This window comes from Balearica regulorum, chromosome 25 (assembly GCF_011004875.1).
Source record: "Balearica regulorum gibbericeps isolate bBalReg1 chromosome 25, bBalReg1.pri, whole genome shotgun sequence".
Classification (NCBI taxonomy): Eukaryota; Metazoa; Chordata; class Aves; order Gruiformes; family Gruidae; genus Balearica; species Balearica regulorum.
Window position 1 is genome coordinate 4,162,391 of NC_046208.1, and position 20,453 is coordinate 4,182,843.

Sequence of the window (20,453 nt, forward strand, 5' to 3'; positions counted from 1 at the left end):
TCCAGCGCTGCTCCAGCCTTTCTCTGCTGCCGAAGCAGCCCCCGAGCCCAGGGACACCCTCCCTCTGGGCAGAGCTCATGCTGGAGACCCCGCTTGGCGCCAGGACAGGTCCCAGTGTGCACCCCTGGCTGCAGCAGGTCTGGGGTGAGGTGATGGAGGACTCCAGCTGCCCTATGCTGAGCTTTCCTATTGCATCCCCTCTGGGAGCACGCAGGGATAGCCCAGCTGTGGCCACAGCTCACATCTGGGGGTGCAACACACCTCCAGAGCCACAGAGACCCACCTGATGGACCTGGGGACGGCCGAGGGCACAGCCTGACCACTCAGGTCAAACCTGATGTGGCCAAAGCATCACCTCTCTGGAGCAATGCAGCGCTCGGTCCCTGGCCAGGAAACCCTGAAAGCTGATGCAGAAGTGTCTTCCCAGGGCCCCAAAAGGGAATCAAGGAAGAAGTGGGACATGGGGAAGCGTCCATCTCTGTAAACCAGCATGGTTCATAAAGCAGCTGCTGGGCTGGGGCTGGGCGAGGGCTTTCCGCTGCTCTCGCTGTTGAGAATAAGACACTGAATGCATTTTTAAAGTCTTCATTTTATTAAAGCTGCCCACTCCTTGCCCCATTTGCCCCAGAACTGAGTTCACCCCTACACGGAGGCTCCGCTCACACCAGGATTAAATGCATCTGCCTTAACCCCACATTTTTCAGGGTCCGAGGGGGTCTGGGGTGGGGGCACAGTGGGTCTGGGAACGCTCACCATTGTTTCCCAGTGTTGGGACCATGGGGCTCAGAAGAAGTGGCCTGTGGGCAGGCGGGGCAGGCAGAAATAGGCATTGGGGAAGAGGCTGAGGTTGATGGGGTTGCCATCAAGGCGGATGTCCTCCAGCGCCCTGCGGATCTGGCTGTGGTCTTGGCTGTCACAAAACGTGTCCTCATGCATGGTCTGGATGTTGTTGTTCTGACCAGGGAGGCAAAGGGCAAAATCAGATACAAAGGGATGGGGAGGAAGAGGAGGAGGAGGAGGAGGTGGTGGTGGTGGGCTCTGCCGGACTCAGGTACAGACAAGCCTGTGTCCAGGCTCATCTCACCTGGAGGTGCAGGGAGCGCAGGCTCTCGGGCAGGGGTGCTGGGATATACTCCAGCTGGTTATCGGACAGATGGAGAAACTGCAGCTGCTTCAAGTCCTGCGGGAAGAGGGGAGAGATGGATCTTCCTGCTCCCAGCCCTGCTCCAGCCTCTGCATCAGCCCCATCACCCCTTGGTGTGGCAGGTTTGGGCTAAAACCAGCCTGGATCCATCCACCGGGCCGGCAGCCGCAGCACCCACCTGGAAAGCTTCGGGCCGGAGGCCGGTGCTGGGGATCCTGTTGAGACGGGCATCCAGCCGGATGATGCTGCGGGGCAGCTCGGGCAGCGCCGTCAGCCTGTTCTCGGGCAGGATGAGCTCCTGCAGGCTGGGGAGCAGGCGGAAGGCGTCCGCGTCCGCCCAGGAGATGAAATTGCTGGTCAGGTCTATTCGCTTCAGCTTCTCTGGAGGGAGAGGAGGGAGGAGATGAACCGGGACCTATGCAGAACCGCTTATTCCCCCCGTGCCCCATTGCAGAGCCTGGCGCTTCCCGTGCCTCAACGTACTCAGCCCCGTGAAATCGCTGGCCCGGATGGCGCCGATGCGGTTGAAGCGGGCGTAGAGGTAGGTGGTCTCCGGCGGCAGCAGTGGGATGTGCTCCAGGTTGGCATCGTCGCAGTAGACGGAGGTGCCGATGCACAGGCAGAGCTGGCAGCTGGGCAGGACTGGGGGTGCAGAGGCAGCCCTTGGCATGGCATGGCTCCCCCGTCCCCCACGAAGCACCCCAGCATGCTGGGCACCTCATCAAGGGAAGGGCCGGAAACTCCCAGCCAAAAGAGCTGCTAATAAATGAAGCTGCTCAGGGCCAAATACCTCCCGTGGGAGAGGGGGAGATGTAAGTTTGCCAAACACAGCAGCGTTACACCCAGGGCTCGCTTGGCCCCCTTAATTTTTTTCCACAGAAGAAAAGGGAACAAAAGAAAACAGTTTTGCATCCAGCAAAACATCCGTCTTGGCTGCGGGAGGGTCCCAGCAAGCCGGGCAGGGGTGGCAGGAGGGGGTAAAGCCGTGTCCCCCCCACGCACACGCTCCCTCTCCTCTCCCCCAGCACCCACAAGACTCAGCAGCCATTAGTGGGGAAGTTCAAAGCAGCAAGGCAACAATTTCCCTCTGCCTCCTACTTAATTTGTCCCAGTCCAGAGTGACAGAAAATGAATAAAGATATTTATCCCTCGCTACAGGATTTTAATTGTCACTAATCTAATTGCTACTCTGTCCGACTGTCGCAATGCCTCTGCTCATTAAAGTGTTGCTGCTTTGCTGGAGCTCTTGTTTCCCAGAAATGTCTCGCTGGAGCCCTCCTGCCTGTGTGATAAGACGCACCCCCAACACCCCAGGCAGAGCAAATAGCTGCTGCTGTCTGCTGGTGGCAAGAGGATTTGCTCCCTTTTCTCCAGAGCACCAGCCCTGCCACCCCTGGGACACGTAGCTGCATCCCATGGGAAGCAAATCCGGCTGGCTGCACCTTTGTGCTGCACCCAGGGGTCCGCACTCACCCTGCACGGGGATGGGTGCCGGGAGGACGGGACTGGCAGTGGTCAGAGGCTGCAGCTTTGGGGTTTCAGCCGTGGTGCCCACGTTTGGGAGAGCCGCGGGGTCCTTGGGGCGAGGAGCCAGGGTGCCAACCTCGATCTGCAAACACAGCCGAGCGAGTCCTCCTGCTGCTCGCCAGGGCAGGAGGCACTGGTCAAGGGGATCGAGGGCACTGGGTAGGTCTTACTGGAAAGTCAGCTCCTCCCTGAAGAACCCTCCTAGCTCAGAGTTTCAGAACCCCCCCTCCCTATTTGCCCAGAGGGATGCAGGAAGCCTCATGTCCTGGTTTCCTGCAGCGATGCTCTGGCCAGGTGCTGGCAGGGGACAAGGAAGCCGGTGGAGGTTGGGCTCAGGTAAAGCCTTTCCTGCCAGCAGCAAGTCTGGTGGAAGAGCCACCAGGGCTCATAGGCTTGTGAAAGAAGCTGGTTCTCCAGCTGTGCCCCATCTGTCGAAGCCCCTTTCTTGGGATGCTCCCAGGGAAGACCTGCCCCGTGCGCCGGGTGCTCTCCTGCATCCCACTCACCTTCGGAGCAAGGTCACCGTAGTTGTAGAGCTCCTCGTAGTTGCTCAGGTCAAGGATCTCACCGTAGTTGTCCAATGCCAGGTCGTAGTTGTCCAAGTCCAGCTTTTCGTAGAGCGCGAGATCAGCTTTTGGCTTCTCCACCTTCCTCCTCTCCTCCTTGGCTGGGACAGCCCAAGCTGCCCCCAGACACAGGCTGGCGATGCCCAGCCAGGCCAAGGTCCGCATCCTGCACCCGGCCGGGGTCACTGCTCCGAGGGCAGCGGTGGGGACCGCGGTCCCCAGGGGCACAGGGCTCTGGTAGGGCCAGCAGTGCTGGTCAGGATGGGGCCGGGTGCCCTGAAATGGTTGCAAAGCAGTGAAAGCAAAGAGGGGCGGGAAGGCAGGACCAGCACACTGGCCGCAGCCAGCCCTGCTCTGCCGCCGTGGTGGGGACTGTGGCCACCGTGGGGGACAAACGGCCTCTGCCCCTGGCAACATGACGCCATCCCTTTTCTTTTCAGCCCATTTCACGCTCAGCTGGAGGGCTGTGCAGGAGAGGCCCCGCAGCCATGCTGGGCTGCCATCGCTTCCCGGTTTTCCCAGCCCCGAGGAGGCGGTGAGGAGGTCAGGAAGTGATGAGGGGGTTGGGGTCCTGCTCTGGCCCCTCAAGAAGATGGATGAAGCTGGTCACTGGCCACACAAACCCAGGTGACAAGCAGAAATGACCCCAGGAGTCCTGGCACTCTGCTCCTCTCCCCTTCGGTCCACCCAGGTCCAGAGCCCTGAGATGCTGTTTCTCCGTCTCCAGCAGCCTGGGCAAGCCCGTGCTGGGGGCTCAACCCTGAGCACAGGGGCTGCCTGCACGGGGACACCCCCAGCTCCGCACCCCGGGCAGGGTGCACCCGACAGCCCCCACCCAAACCCACCAGGGTCTGTTCTCAAAGAGAGCTCGTTCCCACCTGAAGCTGGCCCCCGTGCACGGTTCCCCAGCACCCACCGTGCACCCTGAGCTGCAGCATCGCCCACCCACCGGGCTGCGTGCCCATGTCTGCACCCACGGCAGAGCAGGCGGAGGGGCCCAGCACCCAGCAGCCTCCCACATGTCTCTCCCAAACCAAATGCAAAAGCAACGACCCAGCGCAGAGTTTTTGCACCCCTGACTTAGGATGCTGCTCCCGAATTTCTGCTGGTTCCCCACAGATCAAACCTTTATGCGTGCAGTGAGTCACCCGCATGCATCGCCGGCCCCAACCCTCCCAGCCCCATAGCTCACCCCAGCCCCATAGCTCACCCCGGCCCAGCAAGGCTTTGCTCGACGCTGGAGGAGCAGAAGGAAAATGGCATGGACGTACCCTCTTTCTCCTCCTCCTTGGTGTGGGAGAGACCTGCTCCGCTCCCGCAGGCTGGTGCACCGGCCAGGGGCTGCTGGGCTTTTAATGCGTGGAGAGGAGGGGGGGGCTGCACAGAGGGGCCTGGCATGGCCACTGCGGGGGGAGAGGCAGGATGCGGCCAATCAAGCCAGCAGCCCCCCACTGGGACTTAATATTGTCCCCGGGGGCGAGTCCAGGTTTGTGTCTGGGGCTGTGGGGGACGGGATGGGACAGGACGAGGAGTGTGCTGTGCTCCCTGCCCCGGTGTCCCCACGGGCGATGGGGACACACCGCCCTGGGCAGAGGGGACAGAGCCAGCTCCGTCCCTGCCCCACCAGCCCAGGTTCTGCCAAGGATGCAGGAATGACAAAGCACCAGGCACAGCCCCCCCCTTGCTGATCTGGGTTTCAACTGGGTGGGACCTTGGGGCGCAGTGAGCATCCCAGCCCTGGGGAGGGTGTGGGGGGACCCGCCGCTCCCCAGGGTTTGGGGATCCGCACAGGCCCACCCCAGCAGCCAGACGGCTGCCGATATTCGGCTCGTCCACCCCAACTCACCTGCCACAGGGCTCAGCGCCTCGGAAACATGGGGGTGGTTTGGGAAGGGGGAGCTCGTATGGATGGGGGGGGCAGCGCTGCTCCCGTCCCCCCAGGGTAGGATGGGAGACATCCCCCATCTCCCCCTGTGTGCACCCACGTGCCCGGGGGCAGGGGGGCTGCCTGATACCCCCACGCAGGGCTCAGCTCAGGGAGGGGGGGCATGGCCCTGCTTCATCCTCAGTGGGGGGGATATGTCATTGCCAGGGACATGTCCTGTGGGGCTGGGACACCCCAGGACGGGCAGGGTGTGCACGGCAGCCCCGTGGGCTCACCGCAGCGCCGGGCAGCCTTGTGCACACACAGCCACCCACTGCCGTAAAAATGTTCTTCTCTCTCTCGCAGGCAGATCGCAGCCCACGCGCTCACCCACCCGAGACATCGCACCCATCTGCCGGTGCTTGCTGGGACACCCTGGCAACCCCCCCATCAGTGGGCACAGGCCGTGTCCACGCACCCGCAGCCCCCTCGTTCCCGGCATCCCCCCCTGCCAGGGCAGCCCCAGCCCCGCTCTGCACGGAGCAGAGCAAAGGGCCGCCGCTAATCTTCGTTAAGCCCCTCATTAGGCGGCTCGGCAGCCACCGTGATAGAGGCGATGTGGCAGTTGGGGGGGTGGCATTACAGCTGACCCGGTGCCTCTGCTCCTCGGAGGGGCTGCAGGTGCTCGTCCAGGGTCAGCGGCCGAGTCTTTACCCCCCCCTGGGAGCTGGGGCTTCGGTCCAGCGTGGCTGGAGGGGACCCGGCCTTTGGATGGCACCTTCTGCCCCAGCTCTGGGGGACATGGCGGGGCAGCTCCTGCCCTGCAGCCCAGCATGGTGCAAACTGCTCAGAGGAAAAGCCTGGGCTGGGGCTGGTGGGGGTCCCCAGGGCAGCCCCTGGAGAAGCAGCCGGTGTCCGTCCTCCTGCCCACGTCTTCCCTCCTCCCCAGCGGTGGCTGTACCTCGGCGGCCGCAGCAAACGCCTGCATGGATGGCATTGCCCGAAGGGTCGGTGCAAACCCTCACAGCAGGGAACGTCCCTGCTCAGGCACCCACAAGTGGGGTGGGGGGGTCACCAGCTGCAAGGGGGCTTGATTTGAGCAGGAACTCACCCTGTTCCAAACCGCCTCTCCCCAGTGGACCCATCACCTTCTTCCCACTGCCAGGACAACCAGCACCCACCACACTGGGGAGCCTCCTTTGATGCCCACCCCGGCAGCCCCACTCAGCCCCCAATAACGAGGGTGTTCCAGCTTCCCCACGACACGCACGGCAGAGGGGAGGGCTTCCCATGCCACCAGCCCAGCTCGGCAGCTGTGTGCAGAGAGAAGAAATGAGCCCCCACACACACTTTTGCGGTGCTCAACTCCCCCGGGAGACAGGGCTGACTTGGTTGGGGAGGCAGCGAGTGAATGCACACCCATGAGCGCATGATTCACGCCCTGATCACAAAATACGGAGATTTTATTCTCCAGCACAAAAACATAAGGGGAGCTCGCTGCCTGTGCCTGCTCTGCACACACACACGCATCCCCCTCCTGCCAGCGTGCACGCTCCCGTGAGCGGCCCCACGCCGCAGCCCATGCGTTCGCACCCACTCCCACAGCCGTCCTCCCTCTCCGCTCATGATTCACATGGGGAGAGCAGCAGCAAGAGGAGATTTTTTGAAGCTGCGGCGATGGGCAGAAGGATAAGTCGCTGCCTACGCCCATTCTGCTCGTGTGAAAACACGCGCGCACCCCACGCGACCGCAGCCCTGGGGATGGATCCGGGCTCGTTGCTGTGGGTGGGAGAGATGCCTCCCCCCTGGCTGCCCCCACACACCCTGGAGCCCCTCCGTGCTGTTCCCCTGGGGCAAACTCACCCCGGGGACGTTCGTCCGGCTTCTCTGGGAAGCACAAAAGCGACATGGGGACAGCTCAGCCCGAGTTCATGCGACCTGCCGCGACACGCAGTGCACGCGGCCATCGGCTTCTCCCAGCCAGCTCGCAGGGACGATAACACCCATCAGCTGCAGCCACGGCTCTAGGAGCTGCAGTGGAAGTTGGGCTCTCTCAATTAGCAGAGGTGCTCGTTAGGACAGGCACATGCTCCATAAGCCTGCCCACCGCTGCTCTGCAGGTCTGCTGCTGCGAGTCCAACCCAGCATCGGTTCAAGCGAGGGCACACCACAAACAGCCCCAAACCCCCCAGCCTCCCGCCGCAGGGACCCCCGGGGTCTCCCCCTCACGGGGCTCCCAACCGAGCTCCGACTGTTGGGAAGGTTGGCCCCAACGGAGGAAATCTGGTCCTGAATGAAGCAGCAGCTCCCGCGCAGCGAGGAAGATGGGGATGGAGCAGAGAGAGGCAGGTCCGACCACGGCGCTGGGTCCCTTGGTGAATCATTTTATTTTCACTGCTGCGGAGAGTAGGAGTGAAAAATATCTTTAAGTTGAAATCAGTCGAGAACTACATATGTCTCTAGATATATCTGTACAGTCTACCAGTATATATACACATTATATATAAATATATACATAGGGTCTCCGGGTTTAAGGTTGAAACCTGTCGAACCCAACAAAGCCCACTGGAGGAAGACTTTTCTCATGAGCAAACAAGCCTGCATTAGCACGGGGGGGGTTAATGAACCTTCCAGTGCTAGGAAGGGGGGAGCACCCAGCTGCCAGGGCCACCGGGGTGTCCCCAGGCTGCGGGGAGCATCCCTGTCCCATTCCCGGGGAGCAGGACACGGTGCCCTTCTGTGCCCATCTCGGACAAGGGTGGCTGAACACAAAGGAGGTAACGGCTGGTTTCTTTGGTTTATTGCTTTAATACTTATTTCAATTGGTTGGTTTTGGGTTTTTTTTCCTCTTATGCTTGGCCTTAATTATAAATCCTGAGAATCAGGAAGGAAAAAAAGAGAATAACCTGCCCTAAACCCGAACACCCTATATATGCAGGTACAGCTATCAAAGAGGGAAGCGATACATGTGAAAACAGGGAGAAGGGGGAATAAAAAATAGCTTTTCCAAAAGAGTAATTTTTCCCTTTTCTTTCCTCTTCTCTGGGGGAAGTGGAGGGGGGGAAGCAAAACCAGTCATGAGTGTTTGGTTCAAGAAAGCAACGGAGTAAAACTTCCAGGAGATGGGAGTCAAGGCAGGAGGGCAGAGGGACTGTGAGAGCAGAGCAGAGATCTCACAGGTCAACCCAGCCCCAGCAGAACCCGGGTTTACACCCGGGTCAGCGTCTGGCCCCAGGTACCCAAATACAAAAGCAAATGTCCTGCTGGCACCGCTGCAGAGCGGCTGGCTCTGCTCTGCCCCCGGGGGGGGGTCCTGTGCCCAGGGCAGGTCACCAGCATCAGGGTCGCACGGCTTCGGGTCCTGCCTGCGTCGGGGAGGGCAGGGTTTGGCTGGAAGCGGCAGAGTGCGGCCGATGCGCTGAGCCCTGCGTCTCCGCAGCGTGAGCGGGGGAAAGATGCAGGATGCTGGGAGGGGGTCGCGGCACCGTGGACTGATGCTGCCGGGGGCAGCCTGGGAGGGATGAAAGCCGGGGACGGGGTTCGTCTTGCAAAGGAGGGTGTGGGGAAGGTGCAACCCGCCCAGGGTGCAGGAGAGCCCAGCTCCTGCTGCAGGGGCCGGACACCTCCCCGCTCCCTCCTGCCAAGTTCACACCAGCCACGAGGGAACAAGCCCCTCAGCCTCCCGAGCAATGCGGAGCCAAGGCCAAAGCCCCCCAAGGAGGGCCCAGGCTGGAGGAGCGTGTCCCCCACCCCGGGGCCCTGGGACGTGGCTCTGGCCACGAGGTGTCGTTGCCGGTCCTGCCGTCCGGCGCCAGACCCGGCCACCCTCCGCCTGCACGGATCCTGCTCCCCCAGCCACCCGCTAGGCCTGGCTGGCATCGCCCTGCGCCCCACGCCTGCAGCGTGGCACACCGGCACAGGGCATCGCTGCTCCACCTCCGTCACAGCGGGGGGTTTCCCCAGGGACACCCCGGAGCAAGGATACAACCCGAGTCCTGCAGCGAGGTGGCCCCTGGGCTCCCTCGTCAGCTCCATCCGGAGATGCTTTTGGCTTGGACCAAATCCAACCTCCTGAAACTCTGCCGGGTGGAAGGGGAGAGACAGAGCCAGCTCCAGGGCTGGCCTGGGGGAGGGCAGAGAAGGCAGGGAGCTGGGGTGAGCGTGGCAGCCACCCCGGGGGGCTGATGCTGCACCCTGGGGTGGCTGCTGCAGTGCGGTGCTGCCCGGCAGACAGCGGTCCCCAGGGATGCACACGCCACGCGTGTCCACGGCCACTGCAGGGGTGGAAAGGGGGAAAAGGCACGAGGGATGGAGGTGGGGTGTGAGCGGGGGGAGAGGGAGGTAAAGAGGGTCCCACGTGTCAAACACCGACGGGGGTCAAGTCCCTGTGCAAAGCCAAGTCCTGGGAGAGGTACGCTGCCGGGCAGGGCTAGAAAACCACGGACTGCAGGAGGCGGAAACACATCATCAGGTCCAAGGGGATGGGGGGTTTCAGGAGGTTCCCATCCAGCCGCAGGTACCGGAGCCGGGGCACGCTGTCCAGGTCGGAGGGGGAGAAGTCCTGGATGGACATCAGCGAGGTGGGGCAGATCTGCGTCCCGTTGATTTCTGCAGGGAGGAGAGGAGAGGCGGGCTGCAGGTTAGAGGAAAGGGAAGACAGAGAGGGATGCCAGAGACCCCCCTCCATGCCCGCCTGTTGAACCCCCAAATGGGGTTGCTTCGCTACAGAGGGGGAGAATCTCCAGCCTCTCCCAGAAGACAGCAGAGCCCCAGCAAGAGGGAAATCTCGCTTTTGTTCAGAATTTAAGTAGGTCATGTTCAGCCAAAGCACGGTGAGGGATGCAGCGTCATTTAAGAGAGAAAAGGGATTATTTCAAACATGAAACCTGCCGAGCCAGCCTTCAAAAAAAAAAAAAAAACCACCCCACAAGAAACATCAAGGAAACATGTTCCAGCACCATTACGCTGAAGATAACGTCAACAACCAGCTCGTTGCTCGCTTCTGGATTTCCACATGTTTCTCCCCACCCCAGGGCCTGCGTTACGGAAAATAAACCCGGGGATTCTTATGTTGCTACCCAACTCCAGGAACTGAAACCTTACAAAAGCTGGGTAAAAAAGGCAAAAAAAGAGCTGGGATACGATGTGCATGGCCACGCAGGCGTCTCTCCACAGAAAGCCCTAGCAGGACCTGGGTCCCGGTGTGTGTGAAGCCAGCAGCAGTCACCTCAAGGTCCCCCTTGGCTCCGGTTTGGGGATGTTTAAATAAAATGCAGGTTAAGCAGTATTTGAACCAGACGTTCGTCACTGCGTCATTATTCCCCAAGAACAGACTCTGCTGACCCCCTGAGAGAAGGGATGTGGCTTTGTGAGGGTTTTGTCCCTCTCCCTCATCACATCCCATAATTGCTGTTAGCGCTCGCCTGCAAAGAGCAGCTTTCTTGCTCACGTTCGGTGCCCCGTTTGGGCAGGAGCCGGCCTGCTAATGCTGCTCTGTGATTTTACAGCCCCTCTTCGGTAGCAGATGGCTTTTACACATAAAGTCACGCACCATCACTGCGCACTAAGCGCCGCAGCGTGGAAGTGCTTGTGTCACACCACTTGTGGGGACCAGCACCTGCCCGGTGGCTGCGTCACAGGCGAGCGATGCCCTGGGTGGGTCCTGCAGTCCCCATACAGCCCACCGCAGGCAGAAATACAAGAGCCCAGCACGCTTTTCCCGGCACGCACGGAGGGTTTCTGGCAGGAGCACCACATTCTTGCTCTCCCGCAGATACAAGGACAGCAGGTTGGTGGACCTCTAATAGCAGAAACATCTGGGGGGACCAGGAATGGGTCTCTGCCGTCTTCTCAAATGTGCTAGCTATGTTTACACACTTCACAGGCCAGCACCTCTCCCATGAAATTGCAGTGCTTTGCCTGGAACGGTGCAAAACTGCCCCGGTTGGTTTGCCAAGGCAACCTCCATCACAGCCTTGTTCTCCCTGTTCCTTCCTCTGTGAGGCTCAGCTCAAGAGCTAAGCTGGGTTATTTCTAACCATCTTGACTGCGTATTTGGCATCTGTTCTTAAAATATGTGCACAGACTCTCCTTTTTAAATATCCCTATTTCTGAGCCCTGCTGGGGAAGTAACTATTTAGATGGCAGGTGGCCCCAGAGAAGAGCTGCCCATGACAACGAACAAGAAAAGCCCTGCAGCACCAGGGGGAATTTAGCTCTGCTCCTCAGCTACCATCCTAATCCTCAGGCCATCCTTCCCCACATGCAAATCCACCCCCCCTTAGAGCCTTGTTCACCTACAAAGAGCCCCCAGTTCATCTCATCACCACATCCCCCTTTGAAGAGTTCACATCCCACTGGGTAAAAAAATGACCTTTTTCAACAAACACTTGCCATCCTCAAGCCCATCTGCTCCCCCACAGACCTCCCCACAGCCTCCCGACCAGCCAGTGCAACTCACTTTCAATGGAGTTGTTATTTAGGTAGAGGTGCTCCAGCTTGGGGCTGATGAAAGGGACGTTAGTGAGCTTGTTGTGGGCCAGATGCAACACCAGTAAGTTGGTGAGGTTGAAGGAGTTCTTGGGGAGCCCCTTGTCAGAGATCTGGTTGTAGTTGAGCCGGATGAATGCCAGGTTGGGGAACTCCTTGAAGTAGTCACTGGGGATGTCCTCAATATTGTTCCTGTCCAGGAAGAGCTGGTGGATGGCACTGGGCACCCCAGGGGGCATTTTCCTCAGGATGTTGTGGGCAAGGTTGAGTTGCATGAGGTTCTTGAGTCCCTTGAAGGTGTTTTTGTTGAAGACCCCATCGCTTAGCTTGTTGTGGTGCAGATCCAAGAGCACCAGGTTCTCCAGCTTGTTGAAGACCCCAGCAGGGATCTTGGAGATCTGGTTCCTGCTCAGACGCAGCTGCTCCAGGTTGGGTGGCAGGAAGGCAGGAACCTCCTTGAGCTGGTTCTTCTCCATGTAGAGGAAGATGAGGTTTTCCAACTTCTCCAGGACCCGCCTGTCCACCTTCCGGATGCGATTGTTGTCTAGGTTGACCCATTTCAGCCCCGTGGCGTTCCTGAAGGACTCCTCCGGGAGGTCGTCGATGAAGTTGTTCTGGAGGTAGAGGTAGTGGATGCGGGACGGGATGATGGGGACCTTCCGCAGGTTGCGGCTGTCACAGTAGAGGGCAGAAGGGAAGTCTGGGGGGCAGTAGCATTCTCGAGGGCAGTCAGGGAAGATAGAGGGGGGACCCGGCGGCAGGGGTGGAGGCAGCTCTGTGGGCTCGACGGGCTCAATGAACTCAGGAGGCGGGCGGGTGGGTTTTCGGGGAGGCTTCCTCCGCTGCCCGCTCACCTCCGAGATCAGCACAAGAACAAGTGGGAGAAGCAAGCTGAAGGCCACCTTCATGGTCCAGATGTTTCCCTGAGGGAGGCAACAAGAAGAGGTGGGTTAGGAAGAGCCCGATTTAGGTACCGCATCATCTCCCATCTCCTCCGTCACTGACAGGCAGGAATTCACCCCACATCCCTGCCAGTAACCTGCTATTTTCTCTCCTTCCCCTTGGAAGCGATCTTTAAATCCAGCCCCTGTCTAGAGCATGAGTCACTGAGATCCCCTTTCTCTGGCTCAGCTTTACGCCATGGCAGGGGGAATTTGGGTTGGTTTTTTTTTTTCCATTTGGTCTGGGGTTTTTTCACATGCCACCTGCCCCACAGAGCTCCGACACCACTGTGCCCTCTCCTGAAGGGTAGATTGCCCCTTCAGAGACCCTGATGGATTAGGCTTAATTTTGCACTTGAGCCAAAAAAAACCCCAAAACCAAAATCAATGTTGCAGTAGCAAATTGGCTGAGCAACAGTATCGGGAGGCCAGCAGCAGTTAGCGGGGCAGCAGAGATGGATGGCCCTGTGCTTCAGGGACAAGGCTTTAATGCAGCACAGTCCATTTTCAAGGCCACGCGATAAAAAGGCATTTGCAAGATTATGCATGGGCAATACCGAAGGTGTTTGGTTATACAGCTCCCTGTGCTGCCCAAATAACTGATCCATCACCTTCAGCCCCACTGCAGGGTGCTGGGCTGCTTATTTGGAGAGAGTCCCAGGAGAAGTGGGAGATCTGGAAGGATCAGGCAAGGTCTCTGCTTGCCCCTACCCAGAGAGTTTCTCCTGGACACCAATACCCTACAAATACCACCTTTTTCCTTTCCTCTGGGTTGTCGTGAAGCCCACGAAGGCTGCCTGTCCCACCTCTGCCCTCCCTGCTGCTGCCTGGAACAGCAGCAATCATCCTTGCAAGACCGTTGCTGGTAGCTCTCCAGCTGATGCCTTGGAGGATGGAGGGATTCAACTTGTTGCAGATGAGCTCCCCAGAAAGCCCCGTGCAGAAGGTGTTTTGGATGCTCTGACACTCCCCGGGGCCAGCTGGAGCAGACCAGGCTGCGGGCTTCCTGGGCAGACACCTCGGGGCGTTCGCCAGGCTTTTCCCGGCGGCATTTGTCACCCCAGCAGGAACAGAGCCGAGCTGGATGCACAGTGAGGCAGATGGAGGAGCTCAGAAGAGGCAGGGTGGGAAAGAGAATCGAGTGAGATGAGACAGGGAGGAAGATGAGGAGACTCAGAGGAAGATGGATCTGCTGGGGAAACGGAGCATCTGCTGTGGGAGGCAGCGCTGCTGGGACTGGAGCGTGGGGTAGAAGCCTTCGGTGATGCTGGAGCCGGAGATGCTAATGCTGGAGAGAAACGAGGCTCTCGGCTCATCGCTCTCTCCCATGCAACCCGATGGAGCAGAGCTCGCAGCTCGCTGGTGCACGGTGCTGCTGTCGTGGCGGCAGGCGCAGCCAGCCCCGCTCAGCTCAGCTCGCCCGGTGGGAGCAGCGCACAGGCAGGGCTGAGCCGGGCACAGCGCGTTGGCCTTTGGGCAGCGGCAGGGAAACGTCCCCAGCCTTCATCGGACCAGCAAGCGGCACAGACCAACACCACTGGGATAGCCCCTTGCCAAACCAACCCCCTTTTTTGCTCACAGCTTCCCACCGGGTCTGTGTCCCCCCCAGGGACGTCCTTACAGCCCCTCGACGGGCCACTGCTCCCAGGGCTTCACCAGCCCGGCTCCCTTTGAAGCAATCCCACGCATTCCTGGGGCTCCGAGTAATTGACTTTCTCCAAGAAAAGATGCTATTCTCACCCCCCCCTGCAGGTCCAGCCTATTACTTTCCTTTTTGTCTCGCTCTGCTCCCATCTGGCTCCGTTTAACCCTACAAGCCTCACACGCCTGCTGTTTTCAATCAGAGCTCTGGCATCTCGCTGGGGGAAGGGAGGAACAGGGGAAGAGCAACGGGGCCCGAATGCTGCCAGATATTCAGCTCAGCAGTGCTGCACTAAGTCCCCTTTGGGGACGTACGTGCGTGCTTCTGTGTTGTAAGAGTTCAGATTCGACGGCGGGTGGCAGAGAACAGACAAATTCGTGACAGGGAGCTGCTCTACGTGCGGTCCCCTCCCTGGCCCTGCAGCACCGCGCTCCTTTCCCAGCCACGTCCCTCCTTGCACTTGGCTCTCCCCCCACCTTCTCCCAGACCTTTCCACAAGATTTTGCCTCAGCTTCAAAACTCAGGCCTGGATTTTAACACCCACCATGCTCCGGGGAGCGGCAGGGGCTGAGGTCTGCGTTTGGCCCGTTGCAGAGGGGAGAAGGCAGCTGGGACACGATATTCCAGCCAGTACACGCTGTGATCCGGGTGTTCGGCTCCCTCCGCTCACAGAGCGATGCTCAGCTCGGGCCACCCAGCAGCCACCCCGGGCAACGTCACAGGGAGCGTGGGGGACAGGGCAGAGCTGCCACCCTGTTGGTCTCGGGAGCTGGCTGAGTTCCTGGCCCTTCCAGGAGCAATCTGGCCCTGCACAGCCTGCGCCATCCCCTCCGCATGAGGCTTTAACACTGCAGATGTTTAGGGACTCGGCATATAGCCGAAATAGTCAGCGAGCCAGAAATTCAGGCTGGAGAGCGGCAGCATCGTGTGGCATTTGTCAGCACAGAAGGAAAGTGTCAGGAGGCAGACGCAGCCCCTCTTATCCGCTGTGCCGCCTGCATCCTGCTGCCACATCCCCATGGGGACCGGGGACTGCCACAGCCCCTCTGCCATCGCAGCTGGGCACAGCCAGCAGTGCCACCACCCTTCTCGGTGCCCACCAGCCTCTCCCTGCAGAGCTGCAGCTCCCCGCTGAGGCTCTGCCCACCGCTCCCCAGCCTGCTCGGGGAAAGCAGGACCCATTTCCAAGCAGTCTGCAGGAAACCAGCTCACAGCCAGCAGTCCCCACAACAGCCCTGCATCCAGAATAACGTCCTCAACGGGGCTGCAGCCGGGCTTTTTGCAACAAGCCTGAGGCCACCACAGGCTTTACAATTGCCTCCAACACGCTGGAAGGTTCAAAGCCAGCTCTCCCTGGACCCGACACAGTCGGCAGTCTGTTCTCCATCCAGTTTAATGCAGTCGAATTTACTGGCGTGAATGCAAGAAGCCAGATTTCAAAATCCCACACCCTTATTCTGCACGAGCACCAGCTGCCGAATCCGCGGCCAGAGCCACGGCACAGCGCCTGCTCTGCAAATGCCTCCGCTCGACATTTCTCACCACTCCCCGACGGACAAGGCAGCTCGGATCCCAGGTACCCACAAGGAATCCGTGCAACAGGAATAAAGTTAAAATCACGAAGCAATAAATGCATTCAGGGACCCGACCGCCTGGTGTGGAGAAAAGGCTCGATTCATGGACAAAACCATTCTGACACCTCCTGAGCTGTGGGCTGGGCTGAGCAGCATGGCCTGGGTGCAAGACCATGGCACCCAACAGATGCCAACCCAGGGTTTTTCCCAGAAAAAGGCAGCTGCTCCCTCAGTCATCCTATTACAATTGACAAAAATTTGGCACAACAGCTGGAAATTCCAGCCCCAAATGCCACTGCCGTTTGCTTTCCAAATAGTTTATCTTCGCTGCATCTCCCTAACCCACAGCTCCCAAGCAGTGCTCCCTGCCAGCCCAGTGACTGGTGCCAAGTGCGGGCAAAAATCACGACCTCCGGGGCAAGAGAGCTATGTAAAGGTCACGGGAGGATTTGTCACGGGCAGGAGTCCCAACGCTCTCCCCTGGGTGCCTCCTGCCCTCCCTGCCTCTTGTGGCAGTTAGACGTGCAGAGAGCAGCAGCCGGCTCTGGACGGCTATCACCGATGTATCCGGGACCCCTGTGCAGGGGCTGGGAGGGATAAAGGGAACCTTTAACTTTGGGAGGAGAGGGGAAAGCCTAGATGGCTGGACCAGGGATCCTTTCCAGCCCCGTGCCCATAACCCTGCTAGCTGCCTTCACAGCTTTCCCACCGGGACCCCCAATTCCCATCACCCCTGCAGCCCCCAGGCTGGAAAATGTCCCCATTGTGGCCTGGGAACCTGCACGTTGGAGCAGAACAAGGAGAGCAAGCTAAAAATAACCGAAAGGAGCCAGCAAAGCTCCCTCGTTGGCTTCCCTTGTGTCCAACCACCGCAACATCCCGTTGGTGTCTCTGCAGGAATCTGGGTCTGATCAGCTGTAACTGAAACAGGGAGCTCTTTATCCAGCGGCGCTGGCGAGCTGGGAACGCTGGAAAAGGGCTACATACAGTGCAAGCCCGTCCTCGGAGGGGAGGGCAGACACGCTGTCACCCAGGCGTCCCCAGGGTCCCCTGGGGAGCAGAGCCCTGATGCAACAACCCGCTCTTCTCGCCCTTTCCCAGCCCTTTCCCAGCGAGGAGCGGAGCCGCCGGCAGCCTGCTCGGCTGGGGCTGGAGCCAGCACATCGCCGAGGCAGCCACAGGGGCTGGGCCCCCGCTGCGCTTCTCCTTGCGGGGATAGTGCGGTGTCCGTGCAGGGCGTGGGTGTCTCAGGAGACCCTGCAGCTCGGACACGCTCCTGGGCTCTCAAGCAACGCTTCTGGGCTCAGCCTGAGGAGTGCAAGACGTGGGGACAACAACGCACAGCTCCTGCATCCCCCTGCATGCCAGGAGCATTTCCTCACCGTACCACGGTCACCAGACTCATTGCGAAAGGCTCGTCGCGTTCACTGCTCCCTCCAGCAACTTCCTCCCGCAGCAGGGTCCGTGGGAAGGCAGTCCTGGCAGAAAACACCTTTCTGCCGCCTTCTCCATGTCAGCAATTCCTTCCTCCCTCCCTCCTCCCCTGCTGCATGTCCCAACTCTTCCCAAGGTTGCTCCGGGCTCAGCCCGCCCGCAGACCTCTCTGCCACACACAGTGGAACTGGCTGGACACAGACAAAAGCAAATCACTGGAGAAAACACTGCCAAAGCAACCACAGCCCGGCCCCCACGCCTGCCCCCCACACGCACCCTGCTCCCCTCCAAGAAAATACCTCGCCCTGGTCCCCATGGCTCTGCCTTCTCTAAGGGTGGGAAACTGCTCTGATGCCTTATCAGCAGCTGCTGCCTCATCCCTCCCCTCCAGCCTCTTCCCGAGGGCAGAGCAAACCTCCCACAGCTGCACTTTTATCTCTTCCCAGGTGAAAACACTCAGCCCCTTGCCCCCAGACCTCCCCAGGGGAGCAGGGACCCCCAGCACCCTGCGCTTCTGCTCCGTGCTGCCTGTCCCAGGCTGGCCGAGGAAAGGGTGTTTCCCGGGAGGCAGCTCCGGCAGCTCGCGGGATGCCATCGGCCGAGCACCACATAAGGAAGGCCCACGATCGCAGGCTCCCAGGAAAGTTTCCAAGCCCTCATGTGCGACATGCTTTGCGTTCAGCTGCCAAGAGGATGAATTTCCACTTTCTGCCCTGGAGATGCTTTTCCTAAAAGTCTCACGCAGGCGGGGAAGGTTTGGGATGAGTCTCTTCTACGCAACAAAGCCCTTTCCCCAGGACTTCGGCGAACATCGCTGCCCTGTTGCTCCCTCCCATCATCTCCTGCCTCTGCCGGAGCAGAGACAAAGAGCCGGCTCCGAACGGGACCCACACAGCAGCCCTCCCCATGGCGGGGTGCGGGGAGGGAGCTGCACCTCTCTGCCTGCCTGGAGCGGATTTGGCTCAAATCTCAGGGACTGAGGTAGCAAAAGTGGTGTTGCACACCCTGGGAACGGTCTGTGTGCTCCAGGCACGGCTCTGCCTGCCAGGCAGGAGAGAAGGGCTTTACCACCTACATTTTGGGCAGAAAACCAGCTTGCTGCAAAGTGCCCCTGAAGCACTGAGGTGCTGTTTGGCTGCTCTCTCCCACCTCCTTCTGAAAGCAGTGTGATGCTGGTCCCCTCCGCAGGGCAGGGAACCTCCCTGCTCCCCATTCCGGCACGGGGACGAGGGCTGCACGCAGCCCCCCTCTGCAGGAGCGGGACCCCGCAGCCCCCCCAGCCCGTCTGTTGGACCCTGTGCTCAGCACAAGGAAGGCGCAGAGGCTCGATGCTACCGGAGGCTCCGTGGTAGCAGTCCCCCCGCTCCTCGCAGGCTTCCCCCGCTGCTTTCCAAGGCAGGGGACTGTCCTGGGCACGGCTTGGGCTGTGCCTTCCCCCCGGCACCCCCAGCTCTGCCTCCCTGGCTGCAGAGCCAGAGCCGAGCGTGCGTGGGGTTGTGAGCATGTGGGAGCGCAGGTCGTTGCGGACACACGCACGCACACACACACGCAAGGGGGTCCTCGCTCACCCCCACAGAGAGCCGCTGGCAGTAGCTGCGACGCTGTCACGCACGGACTTCCCTCTGACTTTGCAGCCCCAAGTTCCCCCCCCCTCCACCCCAGCCTGCCCCATGCTGAGAAAACCTCTTGCAACAAGAGAAAAGGGAAGGAACAAAGACTCCAGCCGCTGAAGAACAGAAAAAAAAAGAAGAGGAGAGAACAAAAAAGGAAGAGCAGATGCTGGTTTGCACCTCAGGGAGGCTGGAGAGGGCAGGAGCATCGTGGACCAGTGCAGCGTCCTGGGTTGGAGGGTCAGGCAAGGCAAGAAGAGCCTGGGGGAAAGCACCTGCCCACAGCTTACCTGTGTGCACCTCTCCTCCTCCTGCCTCTTATTAATCCCCAAGACAAGTTTCTCTCTGGCTGTCTCCCTCCTCCTCCTCCTCCTCCTCCTCCTCCTCCTCCTCCTCCTCCTCCTCTCGGCTCCACCACGAGTGAGCCTCGGCCGAGCGCGGGGGTTTTGTTCCTGGGAGCCGCTGGCCGAGGGTGGGTGGGAGCGCGGGAGGCGGAGGGCTGGGACGGAGGCACGATGACAACAATAACGTCTTTATCTGGCAGCCAAGCGCTGTGGGCTCCGCTGCGCACACATGGCCTGCCTGCCGGAGGGCTGGCGTTTAATAACAATTCCTTCTGCTGCGGAGGCTGCTCGGAGCCCGTGTTTAAAAACAAAGCTAATTAATAATTTAAATAAGCCCTTCCCTTGCCACGGCCCCTGTTCCAGGAGCGCGTGTTCGGGACGGCGCTTTGCAGCGACACGGCTGAATTGCAGCGGGGGTGCGGAGCACGGGGGTTTGACGTGTGTCACCAGCCAGCCTGGCCCCGGGGCTGGCCCACCCGGGTCCCCCACCTGCACAGAGTGACTTCCAGCTGCCCCCCATCCCTGCGGAAGGGAGCCAGCCCCGTGCCGGGGTCCCTGCTCCTGCCTGGCAGATGGCAGAGTAAAACATGACGCAGGGTTCATTCCCTCCCAGCTAGTGATAAGCTTTAATTTAAATCCTGATGGCACTTAATAAAGAGAAAGGAGGGGAGCTGTGGTGGTGCCATGCAGACGAGCGGGCCACGGGCACAGGGCCACTGGGTTTTGCATGGAGTCTCAGCCAGGTCATGGACTGGAAAGCCACTGTGCACCGAGGGGACGCGGCCGAGGGACCCCCCGAGGCTCCCGGGTGCTCAGCGCGTTCATGGATGCTCAGGGGGCACGTTTCTGCTCCAAGGAGCTCGGAAGCAGCCTGGGACCTGTTGCGTATTCACAGCTCTGAGACGCAGTGTGGGTACGAGCGAGGAGTCCTGGGGGGCACGGGGACCTCCCTCCCATAGGCGTCCCTGTCCCAGGCATCCCCGGGATGCGGGATTCAGGGGGCAGGGCGTCCTCTCCCTCCCCACCAGCCGTCCTCTCTCCAGCCAAGCGGATCTGCAGCGGGGGCCAGGAAACCTGAGCTGCTCGGCTCATTGAAATCCCAGTCCAAACCCCACCGGAGGCTGGCAGCCATCCAGGAGGGTCCGATCCTGCACTCCCACACTCGGCTGACGGTGGCTACCAACAGTGGGTTCAAACAGCTGAAATCAGAGCCTCCCCCAAAGTTCCCACCCACTGGACTCCCCAATTTTGCCTGGGCTCCCTGCGACCCTTAAATATATTTGTTCCCAACACAGTGCCCTTCCCCTCACCCCTAAAC

General features: G+C 60.2%; 2 protein-coding genes across 4 annotated transcripts; both read right to left on the reverse strand.

Moving 5' to 3' along the window:
- Positions 1-588: 588 nt before the first annotated feature.
- OPTC (opticin) lies at positions 589-4,874 on the reverse strand. Of its 2 annotated transcripts, XM_075776242.1 has the most exons (7): positions 4,509-4,874; positions 3,178-3,846; positions 2,618-2,753; positions 1,628-1,786; positions 1,323-1,525; positions 1,085-1,180; positions 589-954 (listed from the first exon to the last, which is right to left on the reverse strand). In XM_075776242.1, the coding sequence occupies exons 2-7, from the start codon at positions 3,652-3,654 to the stop codon at positions 784-786; spliced, it is 1,242 nt and encodes a 413-aa protein (XP_075632357.1). In that variant the 5' UTR covers positions 3,655-3,846; positions 4,509-4,874; the 3' UTR covers positions 589-783. The 2 variants fall into 2 exon arrangements, with proteins under 2 accessions (XP_075632357.1, XP_075632356.1); XM_075776241.1 differs by lacking the exon at positions 4,509-4,874 and having other exon boundaries at positions 3,178-4,401.
- Positions 4,875-6,534: 1,660 nt separating this feature from the next.
- On the reverse strand, positions 6,535-19,390 carry PRELP (proline and arginine rich end leucine rich repeat protein). 2 transcript variants are annotated; one of them, XM_010312778.2, is made up of 3 exons: positions 19,082-19,390; positions 11,562-12,513; positions 6,535-9,709 (listed from the first exon to the last, which is right to left on the reverse strand). In XM_010312778.2, the coding sequence occupies exons 2-3, from the start codon at positions 12,496-12,498 to the stop codon at positions 9,531-9,533; spliced, it is 1,116 nt and encodes a 371-aa protein (XP_010311080.1). In that variant the 5' UTR covers positions 12,499-12,513; positions 19,082-19,390; the 3' UTR covers positions 6,535-9,530. The 2 variants fall into 2 exon arrangements, with proteins under 2 accessions (XP_010311080.1, XP_075632359.1); XM_075776244.1 differs by lacking the exon at positions 19,082-19,390 and adding an exon at positions 17,135-17,167.
- Between the last annotated feature and the right edge of the window lie 1,063 nt (positions 19,391-20,453).

Excerpts from the sequence above, each read along its gene's own strand:
- OPTC (XM_075776242.1), bottom strand. The coding sequence starts at position 3,654 with ATGTTGCCAGGGGCAGAGGCCGTTTGTCCCCCACGGTGGCCACAGTCC. Across the intron at positions 2,754-3,177 it reads ACGGTGACCTTGCTCCGAAG|ATCGAGGTTGGCACCCTGGC; the intron begins GTGAGTGGGATG and ends CTGTGTTTGCAG. Across the intron at positions 1,526-1,627 it reads CAGCGATTTCACGGGGCTGA|AGAAGCTGAAGCGAATAGAC; the intron begins GTACGTTGAGGC and ends CTCTCCCTCCAG.
- PRELP (XM_075776244.1), bottom strand. Across the intron at positions 9,710-11,561 it reads AAATAACAACTCCATTGAAA|AAATCAACGGGACGCAGATC; the intron begins GTGAGTTGCACT and ends TCCTCCCTGCAG.